Source organism: Schistocerca americana, chromosome 11 (genome assembly GCF_021461395.2).
Source record: "Schistocerca americana isolate TAMUIC-IGC-003095 chromosome 11, iqSchAmer2.1, whole genome shotgun sequence".
Lineage (NCBI taxonomy): Eukaryota > Metazoa > Arthropoda > Insecta > Orthoptera > Acrididae > Schistocerca > Schistocerca americana.
In genome coordinates, this window is record NC_060129.1 from 126526867 (window position 1) to 126547296 (window position 20430).

At 42.1% G+C, this 20430-nt stretch overlaps 1 protein-coding gene across 2 annotated transcripts in view; it reads left to right on the forward strand.

Annotated features, from left to right (window-relative positions):
* The window catches only part of LOC124553803 (transcriptional repressor NF-X1), a 285701-nt gene that overhangs the window by 207652 nt on the left and 57619 nt on the right, over positions 1-20430 (forward strand). For both annotated transcript variants that reach the window (XM_047127780.1, XM_047127781.1), the window contains exon 16: positions 11634-11812. In XM_047127780.1, coding sequence (XP_046983736.1) covers positions 11634-11812 — 179 coding nt within the window. The remainder of the gene's footprint in view (positions 1-11633; positions 11813-20430) is intronic.

Here is a 20430-nt window from a genome sequence, read left to right on the forward strand (position 1 = left end):
CGTAAGGTTAGTATTGCCTCACGTGTTCCAACATTTTTTACGGAATCCAAACTGATCTTCCCTGAGGTCCGCTTCTACCAGTTTTTCCATTCGTCTGTAAAGAATTTGCGTTAGTATTTTGCAGCTGTGACTTATTAAACTGATAGTTCGGTAATTTTCACATCTGTCAACACCTGCTTTCTTTGGGATTGGAATTATTATATTCTTCTTGAAGTCTGAGGGTATTTCGCCTGTCTCATACATCTTGCTCACCAGATGGTAGAGTTCTGTCATGACTGGCTCTCCCAAGGCCGTCAGTAGTTCTAATGGAATGTTGTCTACTCCCGGGGCCTTGTTTCGACTCAGGTCTTTCAGTGCTCTGTCAAACTCTTCACGCAGTATCTTATCTCCCATTTCGTCTTCATCTACGTTCTCTTCCATTTCCATAATATTGTCCTCAAGCACATCGCCCTTATATAAACCCTCTATATACTCCTTCCACCTTTCTGCCTTCCCTTCTTTGCTTAGAACTGGGTTGCCATCTAAGCTCTTGATATTCATACAAGTGGTTCTCTTCTCTCCAAAGGTCTCTTTAATTTTCCTGTAGGCAGTATCTATCTTACTCCTAGTGAGACAAGCCTCTATGATGCATATTCCAAAAAAATTATAAATGTCATAATGTGTACAATCAGATGGCTTGTTTGGATGTTGTTGCATAGCACATAAATTTGTTACATCCATAATTTTTTATATAATTTCTTCAGTGAGGAAATATTTAGAAAATTTGTACAGTGTAGATAGCTCTAGAACTGATTGCTGTAATTTGTTCTATGCTGTGAATTGGAACTAGTCAGGAGAGGAAGGAAAACTTCGCTTTTATTTGGATATCAGTTGCAGGATCACTATCGCTATCTGGAGATTCAAGGTCTTGGGCATTTATAGTTGGACCTTCGTCAGAATCGTCGAATTTCAGCCCATCTTCACTCTCTGAAGGGCAAACCATCACCATCAGTTCGTGTGCTGTCAAAACCTTGTGTTTTCCGTTGCCCCAATACACAAGGGAGTCCATCACAGTAATGTTTTATCAACAAGTGTACAACAAACTGAAACAAAAAAAAAACATGTAGTTGCAATTTGTATAATGTAATAGCTGAAAATAACACTACAACTATATCATGCACTTTTGCAGCTGTGCAAACAGAATAATATTACTTATTACTTACTTGTTAGGTAGCAGAAATTTGCATGAACACAAATGCATATTCACCACTGTTATTGAATATATATATATATATATATATATAATGGAAGGAAACATTCCACGTGGGAAAAATTATATATAAAAACAAAGATGAGGTGACTTACCGAACAAAAGCGCTGGCAGGTCGATAGACACACAAACAAACACAAACACACACACACAAAATTCAAGCTTTCGCAACAAACTGTTGCCTCATCAGGAAAGAGGGAAGGAGAGGGGAAGACAAAAGGAAGTGGGTTTTAAGGGAGAGGGTAAGGAGTCATTCCAATCCCGGGAGCGGAAAGACTTACCTTAGGGGGAAAAAAGGACAGGTATACACTCGCACACACGCACATATCCATCCACACATACAGACACAAGCAGACATATTTAAATATGGTCTTTAAATATGGTCTTTAAATATGTCTGCTTGTGTCTGTATGTGTGGATGGATATGTGCGTGTGTGCGAGTGTATACCTGTCCTTTTTTCCCCCTAAGGTAAGTCTTTCCGCTCCCGGGATTGGAATGACTCCTTACCCTCTCCCTTAAAACCCACTTCCTTTTGTCTTCCCCTCTCCTTCCCTCTTTCCTGATGAGGCAACAGTTTGTTGCGAAAGCTTGAATTTTGTGTGTGTGTGTTTGTGTTTGTTTGTGTGTCTATCGACCTGCCAGCGCTATATATATATATATATATATATATATATCAATATAATGGAAGGAAACATTCCACGTGGGAAAAATTATATATAAAAACAAAGATGAGGTGACTTACCGAACAAAAACGCTGGCAGGTCGATAGACACACAAACAAACACAAACATACATACAAAATTCAAGCTTTCGCAACAAATTGTTGCCTCATCAGGAAAGAGGGAAGGAGAGGGGAAGACAAAAGGAAGTGGGTTTTAAAGGAGAGGGTAAGGAGTCATTCCAATCCCGGGAGCGGAAAGACTTACCTTAGGGGGAAAAAAGGACAGGTATACACTCGCACACACGCACATATCCATCCACACATACAGACACAAGCAGATGTCTGCTTGTGTCTGTATGTGTGGATGGATATGTGCGTGTGTGCGAGTGTATACCTGTCCTTTTTTCCCCCTAAGGTAAGTCTTTCCGCTCCCGGGATTGGAATGACTCCTTACCCTCTCCTTTAAAACCCACTTCCTTTTGTCTTCCCCTCTCCTTCCCTCTTTCCTGATGAGGCAACAATTTGTTGCGAAAGCTTGAATTTTGTATGTATGTTTGTGTTTGTTTGTGTGTCTATCGACCTGCCAGCGTTTTTGTTCGGTAAGTCACCTCATCTTTGTTTTTTTTATATATATATATATATATATATATATATATATATATATATATATATATATATATATATATAAAAAGCGCTGGCAGGTCGATAGACACACAAACAAACACAAACATACACACAAAATTCTAGCTTTCGCAACCAATGGTTGCCTCGTCAGGAAAGAGGGAAGGAGAAGGAAAGACAAAAGGATATGGGTTTTAAGGGAGAGGGTAAGGAGTCATTCCAATCCCGGGAGCGGAAAGACTTACCTTAGGGGGAAAAAAGGACAGGTATACACTCGCGCACACACACACATATCCATCCACACATACACAGACACAAGCAGACATTTGTAAAGGCAAAGAGTTTGGGCAGAGATGTCAGTCGGGGCAGATGTACAGAGGCAAAGATGAAGTTGAAAGACAGGTGAGGTATGAGCGGCGGCAAATTGAAATTAGAAATTAGCGGAGATTGAGGCCTGGCGGATAGCGAGAAGAAAGGATATGCTGAAGGGCAAGTTCCCATCTCCGGAGTTCTGACAGGTTGGTGTTAGTGGGAAGTATCCAGATAACCCGGACGGTGTAACACTGTGCCAAGATGTGCTGGCCGTGCACCAAGGCATGTTTAGCCACAGGGTGATCCTCATTACCAACAAACACTGTCTGCCTGTGTCCATTCATGCGAATGGACAGTTTGTTGCTGGTCATTCCCACATAGAACGCTTCACAGTGTAGGCAGGTCAGTTGGTAAATCACGTGGGTGCTTTCACACGTGGCTCTGCCTTTGATCGTGTACACCTTCCGGGTTACAGGACTGGAATAGGTGGTGGTGGGAGGGTGCATGGGACAGGTTTTACACCGAGGGCGGTTACAGGGGTAGGAGCCAGAGGGTAGGGAAGGTGGTTTGGGGATTTCATAGGGATGAACTAAGAGGTTGCGAAGGTTAGGTGGACGGCGGAAAGACACTCTTGGTGGAGTGGGGAGGATTTCATGAAGGATGGATCTCATTTCAGGGCAGGATTTGAGGAAGTCGTATCCCTGCTGGAGAGCCACATTCAGAATCTGATCCAGTCCCGGAAAGTATCCCGTCACAAGTGGGGCACTTTTGGGGTTCTTCTGTGGAAGGTTCCGGGTTTGAGGAGATGAGGATGTGGCTCTGGTTATTTGCTTCTGTACCAGGTCGGGAGGGTAGTTACGGGATGCAAAAGCTGTTTTCAGGTTGTTGGTGTAATGGTTCAAGGATTCCGGACTGGAGCAGATTCGTTTGCCACGAAGACCAAGGCTGTAGGGAAGGGACCGTTTGATGTGGAATGGGTGGCAGCTGTCATAATGGAGGTACTGTTGCTTGTTGGTGGGTTTAATGTGGACGGACGTGTGAAGCTGGCCATTGGACAGGTGGAGGTCAACGTCAAGGAAAGTGGCATGGGATTTGGAGTAGGACCAGGTGAATCTGATGGAACCAAAGGAGTTGAGGTTGGAGAGGAAATTCTGGAGTTCTTCTTCACTGTGAGTCCAGATCACGAAAATGTCATCAATAAATCTGTACCAAACTTCGGGTTGGCAGGCCTGGGTAACCAGGAAGGCTTCCTCTAAGCGACCCATGAATAGGTTGGCATACGAGGGGGCCATCCTGGTACCCATGGCTGTTCCCTTTAATTGTTGGTATGTCTGGCCTTCAAAAGTGAAGAAGTTGTGGGTCAGGATGAAGCTGGCTAAGGTAATGAGGAAAGAGGTTTTAGGTAGGGCGGCAGGTGATCGGCGTGAAAGGAAGTGCTCCATCGCAGCGAGGCCCTGGACACGCGGAATATTTGTGTATAAGGAAGTGGCATCAATGGTTACAAGGATGGTTTCCGGGGGTAACAGACTGGGTAGGGATTCCAGGCGTTTGAGAAAGTGGTTGGTGTCTTTGATGAAGGATGGGAGACTGCATGTAATGGGTTGAAGGTGTTGATCTACGTAGGCAGAGATGCGTTCGGTGGGGGCTTGGTAACCAGCTACAATGGGACGGCCGGGATGATTGGGTTTGTGAATTTTGGGAAGAAGGTAGAAGGTAGGGGTGCGGGGTGTTGGTGGGGTGCGGAGGTTGATGGAATCGGGTGAAAGGTTTTGTAGGGGGCCTAAGGTTCTGTCTAAGGTCTCCATTATGACAGCTGCCACCCATTCCACATCAAACGGTCCCTTCCCTACAGCCTTGGTCTTCATGGCAAACGAATCTGCTCCAGTCCGGAATCCTTGAACCATTACACCAACAACCTGAAAACAGCTTTTGCATCCCGTAACTACCCTCCCGACCTGGTACAGAAGCAAATAACCAGAGCCACATCATCTCCTCAAACCCGGAACCTTCCACAGAAGAACCCCAAAAGTGCCCCACTTGTGACGGGATACTTTCCGGGACTGGATCAGATTCTGAATGTGGCTCTCCAGCAGGGATACGACTTCCTCAAATCCTGCCCTGAAATGAGATCCATCCTTCATGAAATCCTCCCCACTCCACCAAGAGTGTCTTTCCGCCGTCCACCTAACCTTCGCAACCTCTTAGTTCATCCCTATGAAATCCCCAAACCACCTTCCCTACCCTCTGGCTCCTACCCCTGTAACCGCCCTCGGTGTAAAACCTGTCCCATGCACCCTCCCACCACCACCTATTCCAGTCCTGTAACCCGGAAGGTGTACACGATCAAAGGCAGAGCCACGTGTGAAAGCACCCACGTGATTTACCAACTGACCTGCCTACACTGTGAAGCGTTCTATGTGGGAATGACCAGCAACAAACTGTCCATTCGCATGAATGGACACAGGCAGACAGTGTTTGTTGGTAATGAGGATCACCCTGTGGCTAAACATGCCTTGGTGCACGGCCAGCACATCTTGGCACAGTGTTACACCGTCCGGGTTATCTGGATACTTCCCACTAACACCAACCTGTCAGAACTCCGGAGATGGGAACTTGCCCTTCAGCATATCCTTTCTTCTCGCTATCCGCCAGGCCTCAATCTCCGCTAATTTCTAATTTCAATTTGCCGCCGCTCATACCTCACCTGTCTTTCAACTTCATCTTTGCCTCTGTACATCTGCCCCGACTGACATCTCTGCCCAAACTCTTTGCCTTTACAAATGTCTGCTTGTGTCTGTGTATGTGTGGATGGATATGTGTGTGTGTGCGAGTGTATACCTGTCCTTTTTTCCCCCTAAGGTAAGTCTTTCCGCTCCCGGGATTGGAATGACTCCTTACCCTCTCCCTTAAAACCCATATCCTTTTGTCTTTCCTTCTCCTTCCCTCTTTCCTGACGAGGCAACCATTGGTTGCGAAAGCTAGAATTTTGTGTGTATGTTTGTGTTTGTTTGTGTGTCTATCGACCTGCCAGCGCTTTTGTTTGGTAAGTTTCATCATCTTTCTTTTTAGATATATTTTTCCCACGTGGAATGTTTCCCTTTATTATATATATATATATTCGTTTTCACCACACGTACAGACTCTCACAAGATGGCGCTTTATGCCAAACTGAAGTTTTTGTGTATGTGATGAATATAAGTCACCAGTCACCAGTCACCAGTCCCATCATGCACAGCTGCTTGCAATGTGATTTCAGTTGCCTCAGACTGCAGCCATGTGTGCAAGTTGCGTTTGTGTGTGTGTGTGTGTGTGTGTGTGTGTGTGTTCTATTATAGATGAAAGCCATAACAGCCAAAAGCTTTAATTGTGAGAGTCTTTTTGTTGTGCCTATCTGCAACTCAGCATATCCGCTAAATAATGAGTAGCAACTTTTATTTTCATAATATTGTTACATTCCATGCTGTATTTCCCATTGTTTGATTTCTTATATGAAATAGATATAGGATCAGCTATGATTTTTGTATATGGAACTATAGCATATACTAGCTTCTGGCGCATAGATGGAGCTTAAAAAAACTGTTTCAAATGTGCATATGTTTCCTGATTGTAGAAACAACTAAAAATTCCCCAGGTAGTTTTACATTACCATTTTGACAGCATTTGTATGACATTCACCATATAACAGTAACATGTCGAACATCTTCTCATTGGTGTGCATGTCTGCATACAAGAAATGCTCACACAATAACGACCCACCCATTGACAACAACTTCCTGCTAGTTCTGCATTGTCGACAAGTAAAAAGTCAAAAGGCTGGGTACGACGGAGTAGCATCCCATAAGTGTGTTTACAACACAATAGCCGATTTTGGCTGCCTTGGTTTTCAACTTTAGAATATTTCTTGGATTCTTTTGCAAAGAGTTTCAACCTCAAAATTAACAAGCATTACATTGCTGTACTCATCTTTCCAAACACTTTTAGACTGCATTCAAAAAAGAATATCATTCTATTAAAAATTATTATGTTCTAGAGTATGTGCCCCTTAGCATACTATCATTTGCCAAAACTCTCGTTTCAATATCTGTAACTATTCACAAAATAAAGGGGATGTTATGTCTTAGTTGATTCACCTTGTATAGCAGCTACTAAAATGGGAAGCAGTGACTAATGCAAGTGTCTTTGGTTATTAATAACCAGAATGTAAATGCTAGAGTTTTTTCAGGTAATGTGATTGTTGGTAATTAATGTTCCACTTTTAAATTTCCTCCTCAATTGTAATGAGAGTACCGCAAAAAATGTCAACTGGCATATGTTCAAAGCTTTGGGATGATGCTAAGGAATGCTGGAGCTGCAATCCAGTGTGGCAGCCGTGCCGCAAAAACGTGTGAACAGACCTGAACCACTCTCGGCTGGTCCAAGTTAGTTGCATCAGATATCTTATCAGTGTGTGTACCTGCTGATAGGCAAAATTTTGGCAATTTGTAGTACGCATGAATGCCCATCAGCAAAGAAAAAGCAATGGCACGGAGAACTGAGCTGCCGTACAGTAGAGTTGCATTTTTCCAGAGTTTCTAACTTCAGTGTATGAATCACGTGGGTCAAGCTTAACAGGAGCTCCCCACAGATACGTACAGAAGTTTGTTTGATGCTCTCTGTTCGTTTCGACCTTTGTTTCATCACGTCCGTGAAATACACTGTGCCCTACTGTTGCAAGAAAAAGGTTTGATTTATTCCGGACACACGTCCAATGTTCTCCTGGGTTCACATGATTGAAAGACACACTTGTCTTCATGAAGTGTAGTCCCTCCGGGATCAGTGTTTGAGTGGAACTGTTATGCAAAGACAGTCATTGCGATTGGCGGTTAATGGACATTGTTGTCACTTGTCTATTTACTCATTTGGCAGAATAAATACATTTTTAGCAACTGTACTTAATTCCCATTACCACACCGTTACCATAGCCTACATCCTGAACAAAGTGCGTAGGTGCGACAGTGAAGTCGGCTAACTCCATGACTGTAAGTGGTGGTATCCACGCTTTCCTGCTTCAAAAGTTTTGCAGTATGGCTCCGACTATATAGTGTTATGCCCTGTGTGGCGATTATTAGCACCAAAATACAATAATGTAGTGTTCATAGGCTGTGTTCATTATCTCACATTCTCTTCTGTTCCCTCCTGCATAAATGCTTGTTTACAGATACGAGTGAATGCTAGTGAACATTGGCAAATTGCCTGCGAAAACACATTTGCTTTTGTTCGCTTCCATTCACTCAGGTGTAAAAGGGGCTTTATATTTGACATTTAATATACTGCAGAATTAACTCTTTCTGTAGTTGGTATTTTTCTAGCTTGTCCTGTGCGGCAAATAGTTCCTCCTGGCTACTAAAGAGTGCAGGTCATTCCTGTTTACAAAAAGAGGTGAAAGATCAGGTTGGCAGCATTGCACAAAAATATTGCTGGCAACTGTGTGTTGCAGGACCCTATAGCGTACTCTGAGTTCACAAAGAGTGATGATGGGAGGAGGGGGGGTGGGGGGGGGGGGGCTGCTCTGAAAGAATCAGATTGTTCCTATCCAGTCACTCGTGTGCAACATAGCTAAGGTTGCAAGGTCAGTATTCCTGGGGTTTCATCTGTTACAGAGAAGTTTGTTGTGTGTGGTAATTTTGATAATGCAGTTGGAAACAGTGCACAGTTTCAGCCACCTACCACTTACAGCGCTGGATGTAGGTAAACACAAATGATGACTCATTTGGAAAATGGGTCAAGCAGAAGAAATCTGCTCAGGTATTAGATTTCTTTGGAGAAATATGTAACCGTGGCTGAAACGCACCGTCAGCTGGCAGAGGTTTATGGAGATACTGTAATGTCTCATCATTGCATTGCAGAATGGTGTCGAAAGACTGCAGGTGGTAGAGAAAAGTCGCCGACGAGTATCGCAGTGGGTGATCTATGAGATGTTTATATTTTCCCACCTCCGCATTGCAAATGTTTTGAGTGAAATGCCCAGTCGATGCGCTGTTGTTTTCACGTCAATTATACCAACATTGAGAGTTGTTTAGTTCTTGGAATTTTGTAAAATTCCTGGATTCATGTCTCGTCGCTGTGCAGCGTATGAAAAGGATTGCGGAAGACTCCCAAATAAATTCCAAAGTACAGTGCAGTTTTAACACCAATATATTTCCAGGACTCTGGTGTCCGAGCCTGGTGAACTGTACCGGTTACATCAGATGTTCCCAAAGTTGACATCAAACGATACAGAGCTCACAACAATCAATCAACGAGTGAGCCTACAATACATTTGTTCCCAGCCGTAGTCAAAAGCTGAGTGCCCCAAGGCGCCTGCGTGACCTCTATTTATACTTTTGTTAACAATTACCTACAATGAAAATTACAATTTTATGTAAAATCACAATTAAAAGTTAAACTGAATATGAGCTACACACTGCTAAAAATTTACAATCTCAGTGCTGAACAAGGTGAACCTATTTTCAGCTTAGTCACGAGTTAATATAACATTTTCTCACTAATTATGTTACAGGTAACAATTACATTTCTAAATTTGTTTATAACAAATCAACTAGTGCCTGAATTTTAGTGCTAACATATATCGGAGATTCAATTAACGTGCTTTATTTATATGTTCTATTTAATTTGCTGTAGTAATTTTATACTGATAAGTTTACTGGTACATCCTGACCGTGTGGTACATTTCTTTTGATTAGTTACAGTATTAATTTCACATTTATATTATGTTTCTCACATAAGAACAATGCTAATCAGCAAAGAATCGTTTTCGAATTATATGTATACTAAAATAGTGATTATTTTTGTATGTAATTTGGAGACAGGTCACTTTACAATTGGACAATTACGACTGGTGTTTATCTTTAATGCTCTCCGAGGGGTTCTGATAGGTAGCAATGAGATACAGTAATATTTCACCTAGCATGGCATTGACAGATCTGAACACAGCTTGCGTGGAGGAGCTAAATCAGAATAACAGGAAGATCATGTCATGCAGTAGAACTCGAGAATTTCATTCGGAAGAGTTTGTCACTTTGTTCACGATATTTTGCTGTACCGGAAAGTTTGTTCCTGTTGTGTTCCATGAAATCTAATCACCTCAAAGGAAATGGGACATGTGCAGGTCTGCAACTTTTACGTTGGTTCTCCACAAAAGAAAGCAGTTGTCATTACGACATTGTCACAGGCGACAAAATACGGGTCCTCTACTATATCCGCAGCAGTAAGCTTCTGTGAGTGGTATGGAAACATCTCCCCTCTCCAAATGCAAGGCGGCGGGAGGTGATGGTGGGATAGTGCTAGTGTCAGACTCTTGGAGTTTTTGAAAGAGGAAAGACAGTGACTGCTGACTAATAATGCACAACCTCGACAGTACTGCACAAAGCAATCAGGAGGGTGTTACCTCCCTTCATGACAATGAACAGCCTCACACAGCTGAGAAGACAACCACACTCCTTACAGCCTGAACCTTGCTCCAAGCGACTTTCATCTTTTTCGCACTTGGAGGAGCACCTAGGAGGCTAACGATTCACTTCAGATGAAGAGTGAAATATTTTGTGACAGCATGGCTCGAAATGCAGGGACAGGATTTTTACCAGGAGGGTACATTCATACTCTTGCCACAAAGCAACAAGTGCCTAAACCAGTACAGAGACTGTCAAAAAATAACATAATTTGTGCACTATCAGTTGGCTGTATTGGTTGTATCAAATAAAATATACACATTCAACTGTAGGGTTTGTAACCTTAAGTTTCCATTAACCCATTGTACATACTCAGCAGCTTGATAGATTTCTGCAAGGTATTACACTGTACCACACCGTCGACTACTGGCCATGATTTAGTTGTATAGAGATGTGTGACTGGTTGAACAAATATTTGGCGTATAGGACCAGTTGTGTTATGCCGGACAGTGGAAAGACCAGCTGAAATTAAAGAAACATTGGCTATTCCCCAAACTACTGCAATAGGCCCGTTAGTGTTCTCAGTGTAGGTAGACGATTCATCAGCAGCACTATAAGGCTGTTGTCTACAGTAAAGTACAATCATCGGTGGATGATTGCAAGGAAATGCAGAAAGACTTGAACAAAATTTCTTGTTTAATGAACGAAAGATCACTTTAAATGCGGATGAAAATCAAGATAATGCCTATAAATGATAATATCTAATTGCATGGCCAGTGATGAACACTAAAGTTAACAGTGTTGCAGGGTGGTGATTCTTCTGGAAAACCTGCAGCTCTCAGGAAATTAAATTTTACCAGGGAAAGCTTGGGGAATTTCAGGAATTTTGTAAAACCTCACTGAATTCTGCATTTTGAACCTAGCATTGAAATCAAATTCTATAAATCACAATTTTGAAGGTACTTAAAAATATTTGAAAGTGTATTAATTATATGAATATTATTCCAGTTAAATTCTCAATGTTTATAAACAGTGGTTAAACCACTGCCCTTGGTTGGCATACAGCTCAGCTGATGGGAAATAAAAGTCGTTACTGTGGTATGCTGCTCCCACTCGTCATTGATTTATCAGGAGCTTCTTGACACCCTTTTCCTCCTCACACCTGGAATCATCAGGGATTTTTTTTCCAAGTTTGAGTAGCCACACTTTTGTTGAGATGCATTATAGATAACGATTTTTCTCTCTCCAATACACTAGTTAAATAATACAAGGAATGACTAGTACTGGTTTGAGGCACCATCTGTCATGCACTGTTCCAGTATCTTTCGGAGTATAATTGTAACTTCTCGTGGGTGCCTGCAGGTGGTAGTGACCTGCGAGTGCGGACATCGCTCAACCACGCGCCCCTGTGCAGAGAATGTCAACGAATACCGCCGCATCGCCATGTCGCTGCTCGCTGCCAAGATGACGGACGTGCGTGCGGGCCGCACGGTCGACCTTACGGACCTGGCTGGCACACCGCGAGGCATAACTCTAAAAACGTGAGTCAGCTGCACTGTGGGAACTCTACTCCCTGTCCCTCATAGACGTGTCAGTGTTGCTTTAATAATAATATCAGAATTATAAGTGCACAGCACACTTGTGGTGGTGGTGGTGGTGGTGGTGGTGGTGGTGGTTGTTGTTGTTGTTCTTGTTGTTGTATGTAGAAAGTAGTTTACATCAGAGTCGTTAGTTGGTTACATGCTCCACAGCTCGTTCACAATAAACATTATGATAACAAAACAAACATAGAAACAGGAATACCTCATTACTGGTAAATAGTGCTTCAACAAAAAGTGTATCAATCATGCCTCTCACCAGCAACATAATCACCCAGGTCTCCCAACGTAAATTTTTTTTTTTTTTTTTTGTGGTGGGGGGGGGGGGGGGGGGGGGGGGGGGAGGTGTAAAAACTTTGGTGTATTCCAGCCCTGTTGATTGTGTCAGTGAACTCCTATTAATGCATTGTGGATGGGGTTATCAGTGCATTCGGAACGTGCCTGAAATTTTTCAACACTTACAGACATGAGTGAGGAAGTATGCTGAAGCCTCTGCAGACACACACGCCCTTTCTACTGCAGGCTTATTGCTTTCCATATTTTGCGAGGAGGTAGTTTTTTCATTTGGTCCATACTATTTCCTCACAAAATATGGAAAGTGAAGAGTGTGCAGTTGAAGAGAGTTGTTCTACAGCATCAAAGATGAAGTGGTCATAGCTCTTACTAGAGTTTTTTTGCTTCAAATCATTGTTCCTGTGATATCTCTGAATATTAACCATTCATCCTGGGGCATCCTGTACTGTGTGATGAGAAAAGATATTTATATGGCTACATGGTGGTCATTTACAGGATTTTTATGTAAAAAATCATTATTTCTATTCAGGAATTCCTATGTGGTATAGAATGAGTTGTGTTGTTAAGGAGAAACAACTGAGAAATCCAGCCTTGCCTGCATGTTTATTTATAGCTGTTTCTGAGACTTTCTATGTGGGAGGTGTATTGTTGACTTATAAAGCTTCTTTGCGCACGCTGTTTGAATTACAATGATTTGGGACAAGAACAAAGAGCTTGTTTTGTCCACTAAAATGAGGCAAGAGCCACATAGAGCTCGCAGTGCTAAAAATAACTTAAACGAAGGCTCACACCTGCAACACACAGTGTCTGGCCTTGTGCTTTGTTTATGGCTATGCCATAACATAACCTCACTGGAAATTGTACATTTTTAAAGCGAAATTGTTAGGAATAAGTGGTATTCATGGTATAAAAACCTGCGAAACTTCCCTGAACATTTACTTTTCTCTGATTTTACATTGCAATGAGGTAACTTTAAAACTTGTACCATTACACAATTTTGTTAGACTTGAATTTGCAGCAGAATAATCAGGACACTGGGTTTCAAATTAATTTTTTTTGCGATGGAAGACCAGGTGCACTAATAAGAGTTTAAAAATTCATCTTGATAATTTGTAGAGTCATCTAGCTCTATAACTCCATTAATAGAGTTATACTCAACATTTCTCCCTCAACACGAGTAAGTATGTCAGAGTTAATTCTTGCAGCTTGATCATTTCTAGGTGCCAATATAACCTTTTCATAAAGCCAAGAGTTTTCACAAACTACTTCCTTGCAAAATATGGAAAAGTTTTTGTTTCCTTCTGATCACCATAAGTGGAAGAAATGAGGCCTTGAAGTGGAAGTACTGTGTGGCTCAAACTACCAGACAGAGTGATTAGACCACCTTCTTCTGGATATGTGCCCTCGCCAATTTTTTATAATAAACAGGAAACCCCTGAGCATTTGTAGTGCCTCGTATTCATGGCCACGTGTTCACTTTTAGCTGCATCTGTGTGTTCTGTCACTACAGACTTGGGCTCTTCAAGCACGGTTTTACTTCATTTGGCCTTATTCCCCGAGGTACAACTGCTAAAGTCTACCTGTTGAATATTTCGTCAGCTATCCTTGAGGGTTCTATCAATCGCATCTACTGCTTTATGGTTAGCCGTGGTGCACTTATCCCATATTATTAAGTAGCAGAAGCCTAACTTTCACTCTTCCTGGAAATGTCACACACTGTGTGTTCACTATATCCAAATATATTGAGATTTTAAACATTTACCAGCAGTTTTACCACATCAAGAGCTAGTTTTCCATGGGCTCGTAATTCTGCCAACATGATGAGCAATGTTTTTCCTGTCTCATCAGGTGCATCTGAAAACAGAATTTCTCCGGTATTGTTGTCGACACACTGCCAAATGCATTTGAATATTCTGCCCTGTTCTTCCGTTAGATTTTGGACATTGTTTTCCAAGGCTTCCACAAGTTCTGCTGGATTGTAACTTTATTCCACTGTGTACACTTTGTTGATGCATTCGCCTTGTACTAATGGCATTGGTTAGCCATACTGAGGGAGAGGATTTCTTCCGATAGACATAACCAAATTGTGAATAACTATCAGGCGTTGATGAAGAGCACTATTAAGCAGTCTAGTGTCCAGTTCGCCTTCAATATTTTGTCTGATATTCCTATAAAAGTCTTTTGCCAACTTATCCTGATATTTTTGCAACAACACAGCAGCTTGAGAAAGGGCACAAAATACCAGCAAAATGTCAAACAAATGCCCCAAGTGACGTGGACTGTCAGTAACACGTGCTTCAGCCAGAGCGTCATCCCAATGCTTGTCGTCATTAAGTAAAATGTCGCTTTCGGCAAGAATCTCGATAAGTGAGGCATTCAACCCCGTGAACCGTTTGCAGATTGGCAAAACAAGTAGGGCCCTCATTGTATGTAAAAGCCAACAAAAGTAGAAACATTCGGCATTGTTTGTATTAACCATGCACACTCTTCCAATAACGTATTCTTCAAATATGCATGGTTTGCCATCTACAGCTCTGCCACACCTACAGTGGGAGACACTGTGCTGCTTGTTGTATGCATGATGGAACTCTTTGTACAACAGAGTTTTTGCAAAAAATCAGTTTCACAAACCTGAAAATATGTCTTGGTTTCTGTATCCAATCTATAATATTTTCAGGGTTAACATGTATTTGCTGTCCTCTTTCAAGATGAACATTGAGATGATTCACAGATGGGTGTCTTTCACGTATAGGGAAGTTCAGAATGTGCCATATTGCCTCTGAAGTGTGCGTGTATCAGCCTGATTGAAACCTTGCAATTCGTCGTGTTCATTTCTCGATGCAAATGTGGCTTGGTCACTGCCGTTGTTCACTCGCTTGCAAATATATGTAATAGATTCAACGCTATTGCTTATTTCAACATTAATGTGAACTTTAAATGTTTTAAGACGATATTGCCAAATAGAGCACAACCCATCTTTTGTCCAGAACAGTTTCTGGGTTATGTGATGTCCTTGTAGTTGTAAATCTGTCTCGCTCAGGCGAACATCAACAATAGGACAGGTATCCATCTTCTCCCAGTGATCTTGGATATCTTTTAGAACATCAGCAGATGTGCACACTAGGAGAGTTTCTGTTTGATGCCCTGCAAGGTCTGTGAACCCTTTGTGTCTTTATAATGGTAAACAGTGCTCGATTTATGTAATGGTTCATGAGTTCATTTCACATTGGATGTATTGTAATGTAATAAAAAGATTGGGCCTTCCATATTTTTGGATGTAACAAAAAAGTCCTGCATACGCTCATTCATATGGTGTGGGCAGCTGGTAAAACTGGACAGAAGGATCACCAATTCGCCCAGGTTGTCCGTGCTGCCATCCTTCTGTGTAGTGTCCCACAAATGCACTTAATCTTAAGCACTTAACTGTCCGGTTGAAATGTATGCACACTAAGTGCTGGTGTTAATTTTGGCATACATATCGATGATAAACTAGCTAAATAGTCAACAAAATCTGTGCAAGTAGCCAAAATAATTTCATAATATTTGTAGGTGGTGAGCATATAATTGTTGGATGGACTCGATACAGTGCAAAATTATATCAATTTTCTCCACGGCATTAAGTTATAGGGTATTGTAGGGCATCGTAAGGCTGACATGTCTTGTAAATGCGTTGAAGGCAATTGCCTCTAGTGTGCAGTAATACATCATTTCATTTAAATTCCCCATCAGTTGATAGGAATATTGTACCTGCTGAAATGTCCAGCAGTGTGTCATTTATCTGCACTAATGACAGTTTTATAATCGTTATTTCGCCCTTGCAGAAATAGTCTAATGCAGCTTTAAAACTGTGAATATATGGAGTCACATGATGCAGCATGTTTTGAAACAGAGCAGTCATATCATTGTTCAGTTGTAGAAAGTTGTAGTTCCTAATATTTGCCTGTTCTTCATCATTAGAAACAAAGTATATCCAAAGAAACTTTGGCTCATTTTCAGGCAGCAGAATACCAGTAAGGTAGTAAACTGTGCCCTGAACGTAAACGGTTGGCATGAATGGTTCTTCCGTTATTTGTTTTGCACCGAAAAAACCTCGTTTATGTTATCGTGCGCACAGGCATTATCCAAAAAGTTTTGATTGTGGATGGTAACCATTGAGCAAAGATCTCAGGGGGTTGATAAAATTTTCAATATGCACTTTTCCACTTGAGTAACACCTTCATTCCAGAGCCTCACAAGATGTACAGTTCACAACCATTCCACCAATTGAATCAATGTGGCATAATCAGTCATAGGATTATACATAAGTGCACTTTTTTATCTCTCTGAGGAAGTTCAGCGTGCCCCTCAACGATTTCTTGAGATTCCTCTGAATCTTGAGATGAAACAGACATTCCATTTAATGAGTGACGAAGTCAGTCAGCATCTAAGCGAGCTTCGTGCTGCTGTTCAGTTTCTGCCTGCCGTATTCCATCTATTTTCTTCCTTTCACTCACTATAAAATTTCACAATCTTGCATGCATTCATAATTCTCCATACTAATTCTTAATGCTGCTAGTGTTTGCCATCACTTTCTAAAGCTGTAGAAAAATTGTAACGATCTCAATCATTACTTAAACACTCCTCACACAGTGTAAACATTTGTGAGATGCGAGATGTTGAATCGGGCTCACCATCAGCACTGAGTCGTGCTACCCATTGGCAGCTGCTTTTGAAAGACTGTGAAGCAGCTTTGAGAACATGCTGAGAACTTACTTGGGTTTCCAAGGTGCATGACTTGTTGTGCCAATAATTAATGCTCAGTTGTGCATCTCATTTGTCACTGCTTTCAAGAGATCGAAAGAGATTTGTGCTAACACACTGAGAACTTCGGCAGCTTCCTCTTTAAGTGAAGGTTTCTGAGGAGCGAGATAATGCACAATGCTCCAATTACAGTTACATCATGTCTCACTTTAAGAAGTAGTTTCCAAAGGGCGCATTAAAGCCGGATGTTGTCGAGCTGCAGCAATTCTTGCTTCACAATCTTCATTGGATTCTTGAGACTGTGTAGGCCTCAGTTGTTTAGTTGTTCTAGTGTACTGAGAAAGACTCAACCATTTTGTAGGCATTTTCATTTGCTAACCAAACAAAATCAAAATGTAACAAGTGAGCACATAAATCACAAAGCTAACTCAATAAATTTACTTTCTCCAGCCCAGAAGTCAAATATAAATAAAACCTATTGAAAGAAGCAAAGTAATTTTGTTAAGTATTCAATACACAAAGGAAAACTAATAAATCCGTACATCCTAGGCAAATAAATGCATCGTTAGTTTGTATTCGTAAAGATAAGATTGCAGTGCTTAATTCTGTCACTGATGAAAACTTCCAAAAACACTGAACAGAATAACTAACAGTGCCATATATTATTTCTTTGGTGTACGACGACATGATGATTGTGTCACAGAGGTAAACATCCGAACTACTAAGTTGAACAGTCTCCTAAGACTTCATGACATGTCCCTTACTTTATGAATGCATATGATTTATTTACTGGTGTGTTAACATAATTACTTATATATTTGCACCTGGAGTGGATGTAAGTAAGGGGAGTATGTTAAAACTTCAAATTAAGATGTCCTTTTTTTTAACCTGATTTTGTTGAAATAAGCCTGTATGTTGCCCCAAGTTACCTGTGAAAATCCTGTGAACATTCGTCTGGTAGTTAGGAGATTGGTATGTTCAGACAAACAAAGTATATAAAAGTTCTCTTTTTGTATTCTGTTCTGCTCCCTACATCACCTGCAGTCAGTTTTTGGCAAATATTTTCAATGTACAGACCTGCATGTTTACAGTTTAATTATAGTAAAGGTTTGAAAGCATCTGTGCTATTACTAAAATAGTTGAAGGCAGATCTCATTAGAATATTTAAAAGTACATTTCAAAAGTAAAATGTAAAATGTGAGCCTGATCCTGCCTGCACTAATAGTTTCACACAGAGGCATAAAATGCATGAGAACATTAATGGGACCTTATGGACTGCTCTGCCTTCTTTGATTTCCTGCATACTTGTAAGATTTGAAGCTAAGTGCCTGGACATTAATTTTCTAATGCAGTCGGATGCAATTCTAAAGAAACTTCCTGGCAGATCAAAACTGTGTGCCGGACCGGGACTCGCAGGAGAGCTTCTGTAAAGTTTGGAAGGTAGGAGATGAGGTACTGGCAGAATTAAAACTGTGAGGACGGGATGTGAGTCGTGCTTCAGTAGCTCGGTTGGTAGAGCACTTGCCAGCGAAATGCAAAGATCCCGAGATTGAGGCTCGGTATGGCACACAGTTTTAACCTGCCAGGAAGTTTCATATCAGCACATACTCCGCTGCAGAGTGAAAAATCTCATTCTGAATTCTAAAGAAAACTTGAAAAGTTTGCCTTTGAAGATTTCTGAGTCCTGTTAAGTACAAAACACTGAGGAATGTAATAGAGCCGCTATTATCCGAATGCTAAATGTAAGTCTTGTAATTATGAAGTAGACAGTCTGATCCTCAGTAATACCAACTTTTTTAAATTCTGTATTTTGAAAGAGAAATGGCCCCCATTTTGTGTGGGTTCGTATTCCAATCATCTGTTACTCCATCTTCCCCCCCCCCCCCCCCCCCCCTCTCTCTCTCTCTCTCTCTCTCTCTCTCTCTCTCTCTCTCTCTCTCTCTCTCTCTCTCTCTCTCTCTCACCCTCCCCCCACCCCACCTGCATCTCCTCCTTCCCCTACATTGTCTGTCCACCTCCTCCTCCCCCTCCCCCCTTCCCTCTTCACGTTACCACACCCACCCAAATCAGAGGCTTGTGGTTCTTACAACCACAGTATTACTTTCCAGATCTTAACTAATATGTTTTCCAAATTTGGTTGAAATCATGCCAAGAGTTTAGGATGAGTTCTTTACCTATGGCTTTGCCTGCATACACATGTCAAATATATTTCATATACATTTAACATGTATTTGTACACATCTTTTGCAAATTTTGCCCTGCTTAATGTCCCTGTGTACATCCAATCATTCGTAAAATTATCATCTGCAGTTTCATTTTCACACAGCTCAATGTTTATGGGGTCATTTTTCCTGAACTATATGTTATACCACAATATAATTTTGCTGGTATATCCAGTGGTATATGTAGTTACTGCCTGTGAAATGTGTTGTAAATACAGTTACTAGCAAAGATGGAATAACTTAGTCATGCGTGATGCAGCAGTTTTTCATACATCTCATCGTTTATTATGTCATGTCTCTGAACTGCGTGTCGTGCAGTGATGTAGTTTTGCTGGTACATTCAATGGTATGTGAGAATACTGTCTGCAAAATGTGGTGAGAGTATAGTTAGTAGTGAACAAGCAACAAATTAAAATGGGGTACTTCAAGCAGCAATTTTACTGCACGAACAGCAGATATACACTCCTGGAAATGGAAAAAAGAACACATTGACACCGGTGTGTCAGACCCACCATATTTGCTCCGGACACTGCGAGAGGGCTGTACAAGCAATGATCACACGCACGGCACAGCGGACACACCAGGAACCGCGGTGTTGGCCGTCGAATGGCGCTAGCTGCGCAGCATTTGTGCACCGCCGCCATCAGTGTCAGCCAGTTTGCCGTGGCATACGGAGCTCCATCGCAGTCTTTAACACTGGTAGCATGCCGCGACAGCGTGGACGTGAACCGTATGTGCAGTTGACTGACTTTGAGCGAGGGCGTATAGTGGGCATGCGGGAGGCCGGGTGGACGTACCGCCGAATTGCTCAACACGTGGGGCGTGAGGTCTCCACAGTACATCGATGTTGTTGCCAGTGGTCGGCGGAAGGTGCACGTGCCCGTCGACCTGGGACCGGACCGCAGCGACGCACGGATGCACGCCAAGACCGTAGGATCCTACGCAGTGCCGTAGGGGACCGCACCGCCACTTCCCAGCAAATTAGGGACACTGTTGCTCCTGGGGTATCGGCGAGGACCATTCGCAACCGTCTCCATGAAGCTGGGCTACGGTCCCGCACACCGTTAGGCCGTCTTCCGCTCACGCCCCAACATCGTGCAGCCCGCCTCCAGTGGTATCGCGACAGGCGTGAATGGAGGGACGAATGGAGACGTGTCGTCTTCAGCGATGAGAGTCGCTTCTGCCTTGGTGCCAATGATGGTCGTATGCGTGTTTGGCGCCGTGCAGGTGAGCGCCACAATCAGGACTGCATACGACCGAGGCACACAGGGCCAACACCCGGCATCATGGTGTGGGGAGCGATCT